At 46.6% G+C, this 19059-nt stretch overlaps 1 protein-coding gene across 8 annotated transcripts in view; it reads left to right on the plus strand.

Moving 5' to 3' along the window:
• LOC129817750 (active breakpoint cluster region-related protein-like) overlaps positions 1 to 19059 on the plus strand; it is a 218147-nt gene that overhangs the window by 196638 nt on the left and 2450 nt on the right. For all 8 annotated transcript variants that reach the window (XM_055873278.1, XM_055873287.1, XM_055873322.1 and 5 more), the window contains 5 exons: positions 15150 to 15209; positions 15989 to 16098; positions 16249 to 16388; positions 17133 to 17267; positions 17535 to 17640. In XM_055873278.1, the coding sequence (XP_055729253.1) occupies positions 15150 to 15209; positions 15989 to 16098; positions 16249 to 16388; positions 17133 to 17267; positions 17535 to 17640 (551 nt within the window). The remainder of the gene's footprint in view (positions 1 to 15149; positions 15210 to 15988; positions 16099 to 16248; positions 16389 to 17132; positions 17268 to 17534; positions 17641 to 19059) is intronic.

A 19059-nucleotide genomic window follows, 5' to 3' on the forward strand; every position in this document is an offset into this window, starting at 1 on the left:
CAGGTCTTTTACAGAGGCAGTTGGTCTATGCCTGTTTTTATCCCCGGTGCTACAGGTCTTTATCCCCGGTGCTACAGGTCTTTATCCCCGGTGCTACAGGTCTTTTACAGAGGCAGTTGGTCTATGCCTGTTTTTATCCCCGGTGCTACAGGTCTTTTACAGAGGCAGTTGGTCTATGCTTGTTTTTATCCCCGGTGCTACAGGTCTTTATCCCCGGTGCTACAGGTCTTTTACAGAGGCAGTTGGTCTATGCTTGTTTTTATCCCCGGTGCTACAGGTCTTTTATAGAGGCAGTTGGTCTATGCTTGTTTTTATCCCCGGTGCTACAGGTCTTTTATAGAGGCAGTTGGTCTATGCTTGTTTTTATCCCCGGTGCTACAGGTCTTTTATAGAGGCAGTTGGTCTATGCTTGTTTTTATCCCCGGTGCTACAGGTCTTTTATAGAGGCAGTTGGTCTATGCTTGTTTTTATCCCCGGTGCTACAGGTCTTTTATAGAGGCAGTTGGTCTATGCCTGTTTTTATATCAATGTGCTGGTAACCATTCGCCACTCTACTGCTTAATATGGTGGGAGTTTCAAGGTGTATGTCTGTGAACATGCAATACACAGTGTTAGACTGAGGAAACTAGGTCTGTATATTTCTGCACTGGTAGCACTTTGAGCAACAGCAGTAATTGATGTGCAGGATAAAGGAGGACAAAACCGTGGTGCTATACTAGAACAAAGGATCCAAGATCAGGGCTGGAGTGAACTCTGTCTGCAGCAGCACGTTAGACCTGGGTTCAAATACGATTTGAAATCATTTAAAATAGATTGAGCTTCACAGGCAAATCCCTGACCATTCTTAGTATTTGAACAGGTCTGCTTTAGACAGGTCAATAAAGAGCGTTCGCTGCTTCTGATTGCTGGAGCTGACAGTGACAGGTATATCTCCTCTGCTAGTCTCTCCTGACACTGCAGCCTGAACCAGGATCAGGCCTGGATTACAGGCAGAAATCCCTTCAGCTTTACCCCATCGATATCAGCTGATCTCAGCTGATCCCAGACCTGTCCACACACCCCTCCTGGCTGAGTCCTCCCGCACTGCAGGCCTGATATGTGAATCTGAGAGAGAGGAGGAAGGGAGGGAGAGTAGGCTATCTGGGTTGTTTTGCTTCTTATATTTAAATGACATAAATTGGTTTGTTCAGCTAAGTGCTGCACACTCTTGGTTTTCAAAATACACTGATACTCAGTTTACACACACAGAGCCACATTGACCTGTGTTTACACATCTGTACCTCTCTCATAATCACAGTATAATACACACCTTCACACACACATGCATACTTTCACGCTTGCACATATTTTCACACACTGGATCATGCACTTTCTCTTTTCTCTCTATCTAACACAGACATCCTCCCATAGAAGCATGCTTTCACCATCGTGGATGCAGCTATGAGGTCTCATTCATTCACGTTGAATGAGTCTTTGATGGTTGGGTCTGAGTAAACGTTAGGTCTATGAATGACCTCTCAGTCCCAGCCCGATCCTCACCCGACTGGGCTCATAAAGTGTGAGTTATTCCCCTCCATATTTCTCCTACAGCACCACAGAGAATCAGGCTTTGAACCGGAGCAGCTATAGAATCCCTACGATTACCACTCTACCACGCTCATGCTGTTAAGAGGTGCTAAGAAGCAGAGGAAGGAAAGAGAGAGAGAGTGTGTGTTGAACAGGACTGCAGGGCGTGACGGCGTGTTGAACAGGACTGCAGGGTGTGACGGCGTGTTGAACAGGACTGCAGGGCGTGACGGCGTGTTGAACAGGACTGCAGGACGTGACGGCGTGTTGAACAGGACTGCAGGGCGTGACGGCGTGTTGAACAGGACTGCAGGGCGTGACGGCGTGTTGAACAGACTGCAGGGCGTGACGGCGTGTTGAACAGACTGCAGGGCGTGACGGCGTGTTGAACAGGACTGCAGGGCGTGACGGCGTGTTGAACAGGACTGCAGGGCGTGACGGCGTGTTGAACAGGACTGCAGGGCGTGACGGCGTGTTGAACAGGACTGCAGGGTGTGACGGCGTGTTGAACAGGACTGCAGGGCGTGACGGCGTGTTGAACAGGACTGCAGGGCGTGACGGCGTGTTGAACAGGACTGCAGGGCGTGACGGCGTGTTGAACAGGACTGCAGGGCGTGACGGCGTGTTGAACAGGACTGCAGGGCGTGACGGCGTGTTGAACAGGACTGCACGGCGTGACGGCGTGTTGAACAGACTGCAGGGTGTGACGGCGTGTTGAACAGGACTGCAGGGTGTGACGGCGTGTTGAACAGACTGCAGGGTGTGACGGCGTGTTGAACAGGACTGCAGGGCGTGACGGCGTGTTGAACAGACTGCAGGGCGTGTTGAACAGGACTGCAGGGCGTGACGGCGTGTTGAACAGGACTGCAGGGCGTGATGGCGTGTTGAACAGGACTGCAGGGCGTGACGGCGTGTTGAACAGACTGCAGGGCGTGACGGTGTGTTGAACAGGACTGCAGGGCGTGATGGCGTGTTGAACAGGACTGCAGGGCGTGACGGCGTGTAGCTGCTAGCATGTATTAGTGAGATTTTAGATGGAGGAAGACGAAGGGTGTGTGTATTTGTTTAACGGGTGTTAGTGAGTTTTAAACTGGGAGGGAGGTGTGTACTGACTGAGCACACAGGATCATTTATTTTCCAGCTCTAATTAAGACTATGCAGAGGAAGAAGCGGGAGGGACTCCAGTAGAGCTTAGGCTGGCAGAGAAAAGGTTTATTCGAGGCTGAATCTGATATTATGCCCCTTCTTAAATACCGTGTTCATTATGTTAATTGTGTTTTGAGGCCTCTTCCATACTGATTTCCATTTTGGCGAGTTATTTAAGCAATAAGGCCCGAGGAGGTGTGGTATATGGCCAATATACCACAGCTAAGGGCTGTTCTTAAGCACAACGCAGCATAGAGTGTCTCGACACAGCCCTTAGCCGTGGTATATTGGCCATATAGCACAAACCCCGAGGTGCCTTATTGCTATTATAAACTGGTTACCAATGTAATTAGAGCAGTAAAAATAAAAGTTGTCATACCTGTGGTATATGGTCTGATATACCACGGCGGTCAGCCAATCAGCATTCAGGGTTCGAACCACCCAGTTTATAATGTTTTTTTTACCCCTTGGTGGGCGTCAGTTACAGTATCCTTAGGAATCATGACGAGCAAAAGCAGGGAAAACGGGAACAGCAGTTTCCTGCTGGTTTGGAGTATGACAGAGTATGAAGTATAACAATTACGCCCATCCCAATCCCTATCATATTTCTCCACACAGAAAATGATGGTATTCCATTTGAGTATGCTGATTAGTGTAGATGACATATTAGTGTTTCATACCCCCATGCCTCTTTAAAGGGCCTTAAAATGCCAGCCAGTACTCTAATGGAGTGTTTTATAGGGCATATAAATCTGACTGTCACTAAAGGGGGTCCATCCCTTCACTGTCCCCCACGCTCCCCCACCAGACACCCTCGGGCTGGCTAATGCGCTCCATGAGGGGTGGAGGGGGCAGGGGAGCATCCTCAGGCTGCTACCCAAGATGACCCTCTCCCTGCTGGGCTGGGTCAAACCTGCTGCCCCTGGTAGAAGAGTGGGTATTTTTTGTCTCCGTCTCTCCCTCCATGGGGCCTACATGAATCATCCAAATAGTCTAGGACAGTGGTTCCCAAACTTTTTACAGTCCCGTACCCCTTCAAACATTCAACCTCCAGCTGCGTACCCCCTCTAGCACCAAGGTCAGCGCACTCTCAAATGTTGTTTTTGTAAGCCTGCCTGGGTAATTTTGGCTAACAAGTGTCTACCAACACAGACTATTAGCATTCGGGCTAGACTAGAGGAATGAAAGTGAAACAAAATATCCTCTCAAACACTATCAATGGTGTTGCTAACGGACTAATAAACACTTTCCATCCAAGATCAAGAAGAAAGTCCTCAAGGTATTGAAAATGTGTTTGATAATGCAATTGAAAAAGCACTTTTGGGTCATTCTCACGAAACTGTGAACAAAAATATATATATTCTCTTGAATCACTGAGATTAGGATCTGTACTTATCATTTTCATAACTATTATTATGATGTAATGTATAACATGACCTAAATGTAATCTGGACGCATTTCGGTAATTCAGGCGCAAATTTTCAATGCATTTAAAATAAGACACTTTCCCATAAACTAGACATCTTAGTTCTCAGAATTATAATAGATTTTAGCAAATGCATCATGGTTTTGTACCTCAATTTGCTACAGACATTTTAAAACTGGTTTCATGAGAATCATCCTTCTATGAGTTAACAGAAGATTAAACAGAGAGACGTTGTTGCAACCGCCAATCATAAGAACCTCCTCTCGCTGTCCTCCACTCTGCAGGCTACTGTGAGGCTGCCCTGCATGGGTCCTCTCGCTGTCCTCCACTCTGCAGGCTACTGTGAGGCTGCCCTGCATGGGTCCTCTCTCTGTCCTCCACTCTGCAGGCTACTGTGAGGCTGCCCTACATGGGTCCTCTCTCTGTCCTCCACTCTGCAGGCTACTGTGAGGCTGCCCTGCATGGGTCCTCTCTCTGTCCTCCACTCTGCAGGCTACTGTGAGGCTGCCCTGCATGGGTCCTCTCTCTGTCCTCCACTCTGCAGGCTACTGTGAGGCTGCCCTACATGGGTCCTCTCTCTGTCCTCCACTCTGCAGGCTACTGTGAGGCTGCCCTACATGGGTCCTCTCTCTGTCCTCCACTCTGCAGGCTACTGTGAGGCTGCCCTGTATGGGTCCTCTCTCTGTCCTCCACTCTGCAGGCTACTGTGAGGCTGCCCTGCATGGGTCCTCTCTCTGTCCTCCACTCTGCAGGCTACTGTGAGGCTGCCCTACATGGGTCCTCTCTCTGTCCTCCACTCTGCAGGCTACTGTGAGGCTGCCCTGCATGGGTCCTCTCTCTGTCCTCCACTCTGCAGGCTACTGTGAGGCTGCCCTGCATGGGTCCTCTCTCTGTCCTCCACTCTGCAGGCTACTGTGAGGCTGCCCTGCATGGGTCCTCTCTCTGTCCTCCACTCTGCAGGCTACTGTGAGGCTGCCCTGCATGGGTCCTCTCTCTGTCCTCCACTCTGCAGGCTACTGTGAGGCTGCCCTGTATGGGTCCTCTCTCTGTCCTCCACTCTGCAGGCCACTGTGAGGCTGCCCTGTATGGGTCCTTTTTCTGTCCTCCACTCTGCAGGCTACTGTGAGGCTGCCCTGCATGGGTCCTCTATATATCCTCCACTCTGCAGGCTACTGTGAGGCTGCCCTGCATGGGTCCACTCTCTGTCCTCCACTCTGCAGGCTACTGTGAGGCTGCCCTGCATGGGTCCTCTCTCTGTCCTCCACTCTGCAGGCTACTGTGAGGCTGCCCTGTATGGGTCCTCTCTCTGTCCTCCACTCTGCAGGCCACTGTGAGGCTGCCCTGTATGAGTCCTCTTTCTGTCCTCCACTCTGCAGGCTACTGTGAGGCTGCCCTGTATGGGTCCTCTTTCTGTCCTCCACTCTGCAGGCTACTGTGAGGCTGCCCTGCATGGGTCCTCTCTCTGTCCTCCACTCTGCAGGCTACTGTGAGGCTGCCCTGCATGGGTCCTCTCTCTGTCCTCCACTCTGCAGGCTACTGTGAGGCTGCCCTGCATGGGTCCTCTCTCTGTCCTCCACTCTGCAGGCTACTGTGAGGCTGCCCTGCATGGGTCCTCTATATGTCCTCCACTCTGCAGGCCACTGTGAGGCTGCCCTGCATGGGTCCTCTTTCTGTCCTCCACTCTGCAGGCTACTGGGAGGCTGCCCTGCATGGGTCCTCTCTCTGTCCTCCACTCTGCAGGCTACTGTGAGGCTGCCCTGCATGGGTCCTTTCTCTGTCCTCCACTCTGCACGCTACTGTGAGGCTGCCCTGTATGGGTCCTCTATATGTCCTCCACTCTGCAGGCTACTGTGAGGCTGCCCTGTATGGGTCCTCTCTCTGTCCTCCACTCTGCAGGCCACTGTAAGGCTGCCCTGTATGGGTCCTCTTTCTGTCCTCCACTCTGCAGGCTACTGTGAGGCTGCCCTGCATGGGTCCTCTCTCTGTCCTCCACTCTGCAGGCTACTGTGAGGCTGCCCTGTATGGGTCCTCTATATGTCCTCCACTCTGCAGGCTACTGTGAGGCTGCCCTGCATGGGTCCACTCTCTGTCCTCCACTCTGCAGGCTACTGTGAGGCTGCCCTGCATGGGTCCTCTCTCTGTCCTCCACTCTGCAGGCTACTGTGAGGCTGCCCTGTATGGGTCCTCTCTCTGTCCTCCACTCTGCAGGCTACTGTGAGGCTGCCCTGTATGGGTCCTCTATATATCCTCCACTCTGCAGGCTACTGTGAGGCTGCCCTGTATGGGTCCTCTATATGTCCTCCACTCTGCAGGCTACTGTGAGGCTGCCCTGTATGGGTCCTCTATATGTCCTCCACTCTGCAGGCCACTGTGAGGCTGCCCTGCATGGGTCCTCTATATGTCCTCCACTCTGCAGGCTACTGTGAGGCTGCCCTGCATGGGTCCACTCTCTGTCCTCCACTCTGCAGTCCACTCTCTGTAGTGAACAGAACTGAGAACATTAGTGTCCCTGCTGGTGACTAAAGGACAGGTCACGCGCTCTCCTGTACTAAATATACATGTACATAAATCATCAGTGTTAGTCACACTAGCTGCAGGCAGGAACATGCTGTTGCATAAGCCTTGTCTTTAAGCAGATGCCTTTATGTTGCATGATGTTTATGAAGCTGGATCTTATACAGTATGACTTAGACACACTGCCTTTAGAAGGCTGTGATAGGTTGCTTGGGCTGGTCTATGGCCAATCACAACTCTCCACCTGCTGAGAAGCATGCTGGTTGGCTCAAACCAGGAAGTCTTGCCAGGAAGCTCATGGCAACCGAGTCACGGAGGCCTTTTCACATGTCAATCATGACATCAGCAGCTGTTTACCGAGGCATCATATTATTACTAAGTAGAGGGATTTACATAATTACTATATTATGTGTATTTACACTTATGTTAATCTACAGCTAATGTTTGACTCAGAATATCATAATCTCATATTGCTTTTGTTTACAATCATCAAGCCGATAATATAATCTGTTAGCAGAAAAAATTATTAGGGTCTTGTTTTTACAGGACTTAATAAACAAAAACAATCCCTAGGTTGGTGTTTTTAATCAAATGAAACCCACGGTCCATGCAGTTGAGCTAGCTAGTCTCTAATTAAACTGGATGTGAACATTGCTGCTTATTGCTAATTTATAACAGAACAGTCAGTCACTGAATAAATATTTAAATTGTAGTGTCCCAGTGAACAGAAAGTGAAAGGTGCAAGGAATGTAGCGAAGTACAAAATAAAATATTAAAAGGAATTAATTAATTCAGTGTATGACAATTCCATACTTTATCATAATTAAGTTCTGCTTTAAATATCGCTGCCAAAATACATTAACATTCCTAATTAATCCAACAATGGATTAATTAAAGATTATGGAGAGCGTCTGTATAATCAGAGTGCACACGTTTCTTCCCTGATGTCATTGTCAATTTACAACATTGTCATGTTGTGAAACATACCAGTGCTTTAAAGTTCCACGTACATTATGTATGTATGTATGTATGTATGTATGTATGTATGTATGTATGTATGTATGTATGTATGTATGTGTACAGTGCCTTCAGAAAGTATTTTATTAGGATCCCCATTTGCTGTTACAAAAGCAGCAGCTAATCTTCCTGGGGTCCACACAAAACATGAAACATGACATAATACAGAACATTCATAGACAAGAACAGCTCAAGGACAGAACTACATTTTTTTAATAAAGGTACATGTAGCCTAGATATCAATGCATACACACAAAAATAGTGCCGTAAGGTGTTGCTTTATTTGTTTTTTTGAAACCAGGTTTGCTGTTTATTTGAGCAATATGAGATGGAACAGAGTTCCATGCAATAATGGCTCTATATAATAAGCTTCTGATTGGCTAATTGACTTAATTTGAGTCAATTGGAGGTGTACCTGTGGATGTATTTCAAGGCCAACCTTCAAACTTAGTGCATCTTTGCTTGACATCATGGGAAAATCAAAAGAAATCAGCCAAGACCTCAGAAAAAAAAATTGTGGACTACCACAAGTCTAGTTCATCCTTGGGAGCAATTTCCAAATGCCTGAAGGTACCACGTTCATCTGTACAAACAATAGTACACAAGTATAAACACCATGGGACCACGCAGCCGTTATACCGCTCAGGAAGGAGACACGTTCTGTCTCCTAGAGATGAGCGTACTTTCGTGCGAAAAGTGCACATCAATCCCAGAACCTGTGAAGATGCTGGAGGAAAAATGTACAAAAGTATTTATATCCACAGTAAAACGAGTCATATCAATATAACCTGAAAGGCCACTCAGCAGGGAAGAAGCCACTGCTCCAAAACCGACATAAAAAAGCCAGACTACGTTTTGCAACTGCAAATGGGGACAAAGATCATACTTTTTGGAGAAATGTCCTCTGGTCTGATGAAACAAAAATAGAACTGTTTGGCCATAATGACCATCGTTATGTTTGGAGGAAAAAGGGGGACGCTTGCAAGTCGAAGAACACCATCCCAACCATGAAGCACGGGGGTGGCAGCATCATGCTGTGGGGGTGCTTTGCTGCAGGAGGGACTGGTGCACTTCACAAAATAGATGGCATCATGAGGCAGGAAAATTATGTGGATATATTGAAGTAACATCTCAAGACATCAGTCAGGAAGTTAAAGCTTGGTCGCAAATGGGTCTTCCAAATGGACAATGACCCCAAGCATTCTTCCAAAGTTGTGGCAAAATGGCTTCAGGACATCAAAGTCAAGGTATTGGAGTGGCCATCACAAAGCCCTGACCTCAATCCTATAGAAAATCTGTGGGCTGAACTGAAAAGCCTGTGCGAGCAAGGAGGCCTAGAAACCTGACTCAGTTACACCAGCTCTGTCAGGAGGAATGGACCAAAATTCACACAACTTATTGTGGGAAGCTTTTGGAAGGCTACCCAAAACGTTTGACCCAAGGTAAACAATTTAAAGGCAGTGCTACCAAATACTAATTGAGTGTGTGTGAACTTCTGACCCACTGGGAATGTGATGAAAGAAATAAAAGCTGAACTAAATCATTCTCTCTACTATTATTCTGACATTTCACATTCTTAAAATAAAGTGGTGATCCTAACTGACCTAAGACAGCGAAATTTTACTAGGATTAAATGTCAGGAATTGTGAAAAACTGAGTTTAAATGTATTTGGTTAAGGTGTATGTAATCTTCCGACTTCAACTGTATATACCATCTACAGTTGTTTTTCTTCCCCAAAAGACCCATTACCGTTTCACATGCATCATTCATAAACCAGTTTCTTTCACCAAACTCCCCAACCTAGATCTGTCATTTTATGTCCTATGTTAGAAGCAGGTAACCGGTTGATGGAGATGGAGACTGCCATGTGTTGTAGATACAGTATACTCTGGAGAGTTGTGGAGAGGTATCTAGAATAGAAACCTCTCCAGAGGGACCTCAGCATCTGTTTGTCTACCTACTTCAATCCTGCCTGGTCTGTGCTCTGTCCCCCATAGCCAACAGCAGTGGGACGAGTAGAAGGGCATCTCATCAAATGCCAAGTACAGTATGTGTGTGTATAGTTTGTTGTGTTTCCCTGCATATGTGAATGTTTGATGTATACTCAGTGGATGCGCCTTAAATTTGAACACGTGGCAGCCACTATTCACTGACCTATTCTATACCGTGTGAAGAAGCACACTGCAGATAAGTGGTGACCTCACAGTAACCTGAGTTGGCTCTCCTCCTGCCTTCTCTTCTCATCCACTCACTTTCCATCAATAATTATTTCCCCCTCTCGGTTGCCATAGTAACACAGTGTGCGTTGGTACTTGTGTAGAGGCGCTGGTATTGGCCGTGGAATGGCCTTACTGAAGAGCTCAGTGTCTTTCAACGTGGCACCGTCATAGGATGCCACCGTCATAGGATGCCACCTTTCCATCAAGTCAGTTCGTCAAATTTCTGCCCTGCTAGAGCTGCCCCGGTCAACTGTAAGTGCTGTTATTGTAAAGTGGAAACGTCTAGGAGCAACAACGGCTCAGCCGAGCACTGTTAGACCACACAACCTCACAGAACGGGACCGCAGAGTGCTGAACGTCTCTCCTCGGTTGCAACACTCACTACAGAGTTCCAAACTGCCTCTGGAAGCAACGTCAGCACAAGAACTGTTCGTCGGGAGCTTCATGAAATGGGTTTCCATGGCTGAGCAGTCGCACACAAGCCTATGATCACCATGCGCAATGGCAAGTGTCGGCTGGAATGGTGTGTAAAGCTCACCGCCATTGGACTCTGGAGCAGTGGAAACGCGTTCTCTGGAGTGATGAATCATGCTTCACCATCTGGCAGTCTGACAGACTATTCTGGGTTAGCTGGATGTCAGGTGAACATTACCTGCCTGAATGCATAGTGCCAACTGTAAAGTTTGGTGGAGGAGGAATAATGGTCTGGGGCTGTTTTTCATGGTTGAAGCCAGGCCCCTTAGTGCCAGTGATGGGAAATCTTAACTCTACAGCATACAATGACATTCTACATTTACATTTACATTTAAGTCATTTAGCAGACGCTCTTGTCCAGAGCGACTTACAAATTGGAAAGTTCATACATATTCATCCTGGTCCCCCCGATTCTAGGCGATTCTGTGCTTCCAACTTTGTATCAACAGTTTGGGGAAGGCCCTTTCCTGTTCAGCATGACAATGCCCCCATGCACACTGGAAGAACTTGCACACTGGAAGAACTTGACTGGCCTGCACTGACCTCAACCACATCTAAGAACTTTGGGATAAATTGGAACACCGTCTGCGTGCCAGGTCTAATCGCCCAACATCAGTGCCCGACCTCACTAATGCTCTTGTGGCTGAATGGAAGCAAGTCCCTGCACCAATGTGCCAACATCTAGTGGAAAGCCTTCCCGGAAGAGTGGATGCTGTTATAGCAGCAAAGGGGAGACTAACTCCATATTAATGCCCATGATTTGGAATGAGATGTTCGACGAGCAGGTGTCCACATGCTTTTGGTCATGTAGCATTTCACACACACACACACACACTCTCTCTCTCTCACTCTCACACTCACACTCACTCTCACTCTCACTCTCACACTCAGACTCACACTCACACTCTCTCTCACACTCTCTCTCACACTCTCACACTCTCTCACACTCTAAGAGAGTCAGCCCTCAGAGCCTAGGGGCTGCTCAGAGAACAATGCGTTCCCACCAAACTGAGCATCATGATGGATAAACGGATCACATCGCATTTATGCACAGACTCACCCTCATGCTTTTTCTGTCATCGCTCTCTCTCTCTGGCTCGCTCGCTTTTCTCTCAAAGGCCTGTATTTGACATTTTAAGCACTAATAGAATTCATAGTTTTACCTCTTCTATTTTAATCATGCAGTATATTCTGTGCCACATGAAAGAGATGATTGTACAGTGTATTCAGTGTGGATATGCATTTATACTCTATCATCATGTGTTATGATCCTCTCCCCAGTCAGTCAGTGTTTTAGGCAGCACAATGGAGGCTTTGAGTTCTGGAGGAGTGATGAGGTCCTAATTGGAACCATCGTTTGGTTTAGGATGTTTTCTATATCCATTATCCTTCCACCAGCCCTTGTCTTTCTTCTAGTATTTCTTTCTTCTACAAACACACGCTACCAATTTGTTTCAGAAGTTCTCTGGAGAGGGAGGTTTTGGCACTGTGATTCATCTCTTGGGATTTTGAAGACTTTGAGGACCTGCCCCCTTTCTTTTTGTGCACCTCATATATTCTTCCCTCTGATTGGTTTCCTGGACTGTCACTCAAGACAATGTTTTTTCATCTCCCTTTGTTTTACCAGCCAGCTGGGCACAACCCCAAGTCACACTGGGGAGATCATTATTTCCATGTCTAAACTTCAAAGCAACATTTTCATACAACTTAACTTGCTCCCATCCATCCATCCTCTGTGATAGGATGAGAATATATAGTGTAGAACCGTACTGATTCAATTGCAGTTTGCACTATAAATAATACCTTAGCAATGTGGTCTGTCTCCCCTTGAATCAGCTCACTTCCCAGGCAAGGAAAATGAATAAATAGGGGCAGAAGTTGTTCCTGGAGTTCTTAATTAAGCAGCATAGCATTAGAAGTCAACGGGTGGAGTGGTTGAGGGGCCAGTGGGTGTGTTGACTGCACACAGCTCGGCTGCATTAAAGGGTCTTTGTATTTTTATGAAACCCAATTTGACTCCATTAATTTGTAATAATGTCGAGAGCGAGAGATACACTGTATGTTGTTTTTAGGGTCTGTTTTGGGGGGCTACATGGGTACAGGAGGCCTCATCAGTCTGTTTGGGCTCCTGCCCAGAAAGACTCCTGGCGCTGGTGTAGTCAGGACCCATAGCCATGATTATGGCAACCTTCTTTAAAGCGCAACCCTGCTTGGAAAATTGCCCCTAATGGTAATAGATGTCTTAATAACTGATACAAAAAAGCTTTTTATTAGGTAATTAATTACACTCCCTAAATATAAAGTTCTACCCTACTGTAAAGTTACGATAAGGTAAGTGTGCTGGCCTTGCGCTCGCTCAGCAATAAACGATTATGGGGCTTTTAAGACCGACAAGCACATAATCTAGGAAGGTAGTAATGACATAAGTGTAATTGTGATACACAGGGAACTGCTGAATCGGCCTATAAAAGGCATTAGCTCCTCGCTGTAGAAGTGCTAGGCTAGTCAGAGTGGCTCTGGTGTGTGTGTGTACCGAACACACACACACTTCTCATCATAGATCAGGTCAGAGCTCTATTCTCCCAGGGCATCATGAGAAAAAGGCAAGTGCTGCTTGTGTACTGAGCACAGTGAAGAGTGTGAGCCAGACATCAGCCATGGCTGCTGCTTTACCCCTAGAGACAGCCAAATGTACACTACCGTTCAAAAGTTTGGGGTCACATATGTATCAAATTTACCTCATTTCACTAATGTGAACATGAATCACATTGATTGAGATGAAAATACAGCACACAAGAAAGCCCCCTTTCTCAAAATAAATCGGGTCATCACAATAGGCGAACACACAATGGAAGCACTGCGGATGCCCTTTCTGTTCGCTACCATTGTATTGCTATGCTAGTGCTCAGTTTCATCTTGTTCTTGTAAGTTGAACTGTCATCTGGTTGTGGGCCAGGTTCTCTTGACCTCTGCTGAAATGCTTGAGGGTAGAGACATGGCTGAGTGTCCATTGGGAAAGGGAGACAGGGCCAGGGGTTGTGCTTTTCCCCATTTACAGTATTGTTCAAAAGTTTGGGGTCACTTAGAAATGTCCTTGTTTTTGAAAGAAAAGCTATTTTTTTGTCCATTAAAATGACATACAATTGATCAGAAATACAGTGTAGACATTGTTAATGTTGTAAATTACTATTGTAGCTGGAAACGGCTGATAAAAAAAAAGGGGGGGGGGGGGGGATATCTACATAGGCGTACAGAGGCCCACTATCAGCAACCATCACTCCTGTGTTCCAACGGCACGTTGTGTTACCTAATCCAAGTTTATCGACTGCCCCCTCTCATTGAAGCCACTGACGTTCAATGCCGACCGCAGTACTGCAGACATTGTTAGCAGAAAACAGGGTCCCACATTCTAGTTATATAAATAAAGAAAAAATGCCAAAGACAATCATGGTACCAATAATAGCTTCTAATACACAGATGTATGTCCTTGAACTGATTATTTTAAAATCGCACACAGAATAAGTTATAGGGATAGTTCTGCTGCTAATAGCAACCTGCAATACCCGGTCAGCCTTTAACTGGAGTTAGTCAATGATAGGAGGCAGCACTGAGCTAGCCTGCAACATCACTTGATGGAATAGCTCATACTGCTGATGTTATATCTCCATGAGACGGCGTCTTAACGGACTTTATTTGGCTTCAATGCACTATTCGTATTCGCATAGGAATGAATGGTGTCACGTGATCGTTGGCTTTGTCAATTCATATATACAGTAATTTGTTTTAATGCAGAGATAATCCATGTTGTTAGGTAGGGACAGACCCACACACAGCCCTCAGTCTGGCTAGACTACAGAGGCTCCTCTCAGTCTAAACACACACATACTCACACATTACCCAGCATGCACCATCCATTCACACAGGGGGTAAAGCCCATTTAACTTTATCAGATGTCAGTGTCCTGGAAATTAAATGACGAGAAAAAATAAAGTTCCCAGGGATGTTTTGTAATTTAAATATAGACAGGCCTGTCTGTGAATTTTCATCAAGGAGGCAAATGGAAAACTGGATATTTTTCCTCCACAAACAGCAGCAGTCAGAAAATAGCCCTGCTCCTCCTCTGGCCCATGTTGAGTGGAGAGGCTCGTCTCGGGTCGGAAAACAAACTATAACGTGCCCTTGTTGTTCTCTTGGCTGAACTTTAAAGGAGCTCCTCAGAGCCTCACCAAAGCATGACTGGAGGGAGACATCTGGAGGAGGTGTTAGAGAGGGAGAGAACATAAGTGTTTGTGTCCTAATAAACATACAACTTCCTCCAGTGCAGGGAACTCTATGTATGCAGAGGTCCAGATCACTGAGACCTAGCGAGGTACTGGGGGTGTAGTGACAAGTAGAACACAAAACATAGGCGAGAATGTAACATTGATGTCTTGGTGACTATGGGAGCGAAACAGTGTTTGTTTCCTAATAAACATACTTTTTCCTCCAGTGCAGTAAATTGTGAGTACTCAGAGAGAGATGGCTAGGTACAGGGTTGTAGTGACAGAGGATGTTAGCAGTAATAGAACACAGGCACCAGAAAGAAGCCTTTAGTGTGTCTACTAGGGTGCAGTCTTATATATGATATACAGTGTGTTCTGTGAGGGTCCATGTGATTGTGTCCATAATACGTGTATTGTCATACCTTCTCTGTCTTCTATGAGGCCATGCAGTGATGTGGCTTGTGTAGAAACTATAACGAAGGAAACTCAAACATAACTCTGCTCTCTTTTTCTGTGTATTTCAGCTGGACCCCCAGACGGTGCAGTCTAAGAACTGGCACATGGACGTCATAGAGATGAACGGGGTAAGGGACATTTGGGACCAGTTTCCCGGGACAGAGATGACGCTTATTCTTGGACTAAGAAGCTCTTTCAATGTTGAATCTCCACAGAACATGCTTTTTAGTATAGGACTCCGCTTACACTGTGTCTGGAAAACCAGCCAATTCTGATACTGTCAGTCATTTACACATCTCAACACTGTTAATAGAAGATGACTGTTGTTAGGGATTAGTGTGTGGATATTGTAACGAAGCTTGTTGTTACAGTTGACCAGGGCCATGCAACGTTATCTTTACTAGCTTGGCCAACTCTCTGATTACTCCGGGAACACAGCCGTAAACAGCCGTAAAGTTTAAACATCTAACAGCGCTGGATCCAGTTACACTCCTGGATGTTGTGTAATGGTCAGAAGAAAGCACTTGGAAGCGGTGTATTTTAAACTAGGGACTGCAGATCAGCTATGCCGCTAAAAGCTGGTGCAATTGTAACAGTATAACTTTACGTCGTCCCCTCGCCCCGACACGGGCGCGAACCAGGGACCCTCTGCACACATCAACAACGGTCGCCCACGAAGCATCGTTACCCATCGCTCCACAAAGGCCACGGCTCTTGCAGAGCAAGGAGCAACACTACTTAAGTCTCAGAGCAAGTGACGTAACTGATTGAAATGCTACTAGCGCGTACCCGCTAACTAGCTAGCCATTTCACATCCGTTACACAATGTTTGCTGTTCATGGTCCCTGTCAAATGAACCAATAAATATGCAGCTTGTTTGATGCTTTGTATGTATTGTCTCCCACAGATCAAAGTGGAGTTCTCCATGAAGTTTACGAGTCGGGACTTGAGTCTGAAGAGAACGCCCTCCAAAAAACAGAGTGGGGTGTTCGGGGTCAAAATCAGTGTGGTGACAAAGTAAGCCATGTTGATATTTTGTATTCAAACATACCTGCAACAACATGATGAATCTTTCTGCTCAGTTTATTACACTTCTAGCATCAGCATCACATTGTTTAGTACTGCAATATCAGTCCTGATGAATATTATGGTTGTGTCCCCCAACAGGCGCGAGCGCTCCAAGGTGCCTTACATCGTCCGCCAGTGCATTGAGGAGGTGGAGAAGAGGGGAATCGACGAGGTGGGAATCTACAGGATCTCCGGTGTGGCCACTGACATCCAGGCCCTCAAAGCAGCATTCGACACCAGTAAGAAACGCTCATACTGAGACTACTTCAAAGCACACCTCAGTCTTCATCAACAGACCCAGACTTTTTTTCCCTGGCCATGGCATCTGACCAGGGATAACTCTTGGCCCTATATATAAACTATAACCAGAGCCATGAGTTTTTCCTGGTCAGGTCACGTTATCAGGAATAATTCCAGAGCCTACATTATCAACACAAGCCTCCCTCTGTGAGCTGTCCTGTCCTTCCACTCTGTTGTACTGTGGGCCGGGGTCAGACTACCAGGCCCATGGCAGAGGGGCTTCAGCCTGGCTATAAACATATAGAGTTGTGGGAAAGGACAGGAAGAACACAGGTCTGAGGAGCCGCAGCTGTCAGCTGTGTGTTGTCCTCCCTGGGAGTCCCAGATCCAGGTTGTGTCCCATATGCCACCCTATTCCCTATATAGTGCTCTACTTTTGACCAGGGCCCACTATGTAGGGCATAGGGTGCCATTTGGGACACATCCTCAGTCACAGCTCCTAGACCAAACCAAATGCTAACCTCCCCAGCGTCTCTCTGCTGTGTTCATGTCTCACTGAGCTGAGATCTCCGGTTGTTTGGGTTTTAGAGTGTGGTTGCTTATGTCATCACTGGAGCCAGAATGATCAGTCTGGAAATGAACTAGTTGTTTGGTTGGGATGATACACTTCCGTTATCTATGTTTTATCCCCCCTCCCCCTCTCTCTCTCTCTAAATATATATATATCTCTCTCCCCTTCAAAGATAGCAAAGACATCCTGGTGATGTTGAGTGACATGGACATCAATGCCATCGCGGGAACGCTGAAGCTGTACTTCCGTGAGCTGCCAGAGCCTCTGCTCACTGACCGCCTGTACCCAGCCTTCATGGAGGGCATAGGTACGACCTCTAACAGACCACATACATGCATACATCTCAATGCAATACCATATCAATACATTTATTATGCTTCTCAGCAGTAACAGAGAGAGGGGTTATTTCATTTTTTATTCACAGAAAATGATACATTGACAAGACAACATTGAAAGGATTGTTAATTTTTGCCCCTTAGAGTGGAATTTTTTTACTTATTTTCTTCTCTTTTCCCTCTCCTCCTGTATACTCCCCATGTATCATCCTCCTGTATCCGCCTCCTCTTCTCCACAGCTCTGTCGGACCCTGCAGCCAAGGAGAACTGCATGATGCATCTGCTGCGCTCCCTGCCTGACCCTAACCTCATCACCTTCCTCAGCCTGCTGGAGCATCTCAAAAGGTACACACACACACACCCACACCACACCACACCACCCCACACCACACCCCACACACACACACACAAGGGGCCAGTAACTACTATTGGTGACAGAGTGGGTTTTGGAGGAGTTCTGGGCAGAATACGGTCCACATGCGAGTGGTTCTTTAAGCCTGCCATAAAACTGTAGTCTGGAGAACTTCATGAGGTGTGCTACTGTGACCGCACCAATAAGAGAGAGGACAGGGGGAAAAGTCATCAGAGTGTACAGGCCAGACCCTGTGTGGTCAACAGAGCTAACACACACACACACACGTCTATCCCTGGAGAGGAATCAGCATCAGTCTGCACTGGGCCTTCCAGACCTGTTGTGGTGAAGTTAAGGAGCTAGACCTATGGTCCAGTTGAAGGAAACACATTAAAGTCAATGAAAAATGACTTTACTGCTAAAAATGACTTCTCTACTACTATTTTGTCTTTGAAAATAGCTGTGATGGTTTTAGTTGGCCGACCATGTGCTACTTAGTCTCTAAAGGCAGTGTAGAACTAGATTGGATGACATCATAGTGGTGCCTGTTAAAACTTCCTTCTGTTAGAAGACCATGGTAGAGCAGGGCCCAGCCCAACCACAGACTAGTAACCACTAGCATGGGCAGGAACACTTAGGAGGAGACCCATAAGTGTTTCCTATCACTCACATCTGATCTAGAACCAGCTGTCTGTCATCAGCCATAGTAGCAATGGCCTGCGTGGGGACTTATTCATACTCTGAATAAAGTTAGTTTTCACCACCAGACTTTTAAAAGATCAGGTTTATGTGTTTGTCATAGTTTCCTAATACGGGCCAGACAACATTTGTCTGAGTATATTATTGTCATCTAGCTCTACAATGTGAACTAGAGGGAACTAAGACTAAGTTTAAATGTGTAGTGCAGCCGTGTCAATTTCAGTTACACATTACTTCACTCTCACGCCTCCTTACAGAAGTTAGTTTTCAGTTAATCTTTGCTGTAAGATTGACACGTTTGAAAAGAACGCTGGGAGCCATGTTTATCACCAGGGGAGGTGTTTTATAGTGTGTAAAGCTGCGACAGTGTAAAGGGTAGTGAGATCTCAGAAGTTGGCAGGCAGGAAGGTCCATAGAGAAATCAGATTTCTACCTATTGGCAGGCCTGAAGTCAGTTCACAGGCCTAGCACTGGGTCAGATTCCACTCTTCTGCACCATGGAGACCTTATTATGGTCTGGTCCCAGTACAGCTCTCACCCAGCAGGACACTGCAGTCAGTCAACAAGAACGTACACAGACTACTCTCGTAGACACGCTGAGGACACCTGCTGGAAGCTCTGCTGAATTTCAAGTGTGATATGAATGGCTCTGCTGTTGCTATGGAGAACATTTATATAAGTTACAGCAGATGGTAACTTAGTTCAGACATGGT

Source organism: Salvelinus fontinalis, chromosome 2 (assembly GCF_029448725.1).
Source record: "Salvelinus fontinalis isolate EN_2023a chromosome 2, ASM2944872v1, whole genome shotgun sequence".
Lineage (NCBI taxonomy): Eukaryota > Metazoa > Chordata > Actinopteri > Salmoniformes > Salmonidae > Salvelinus > Salvelinus fontinalis.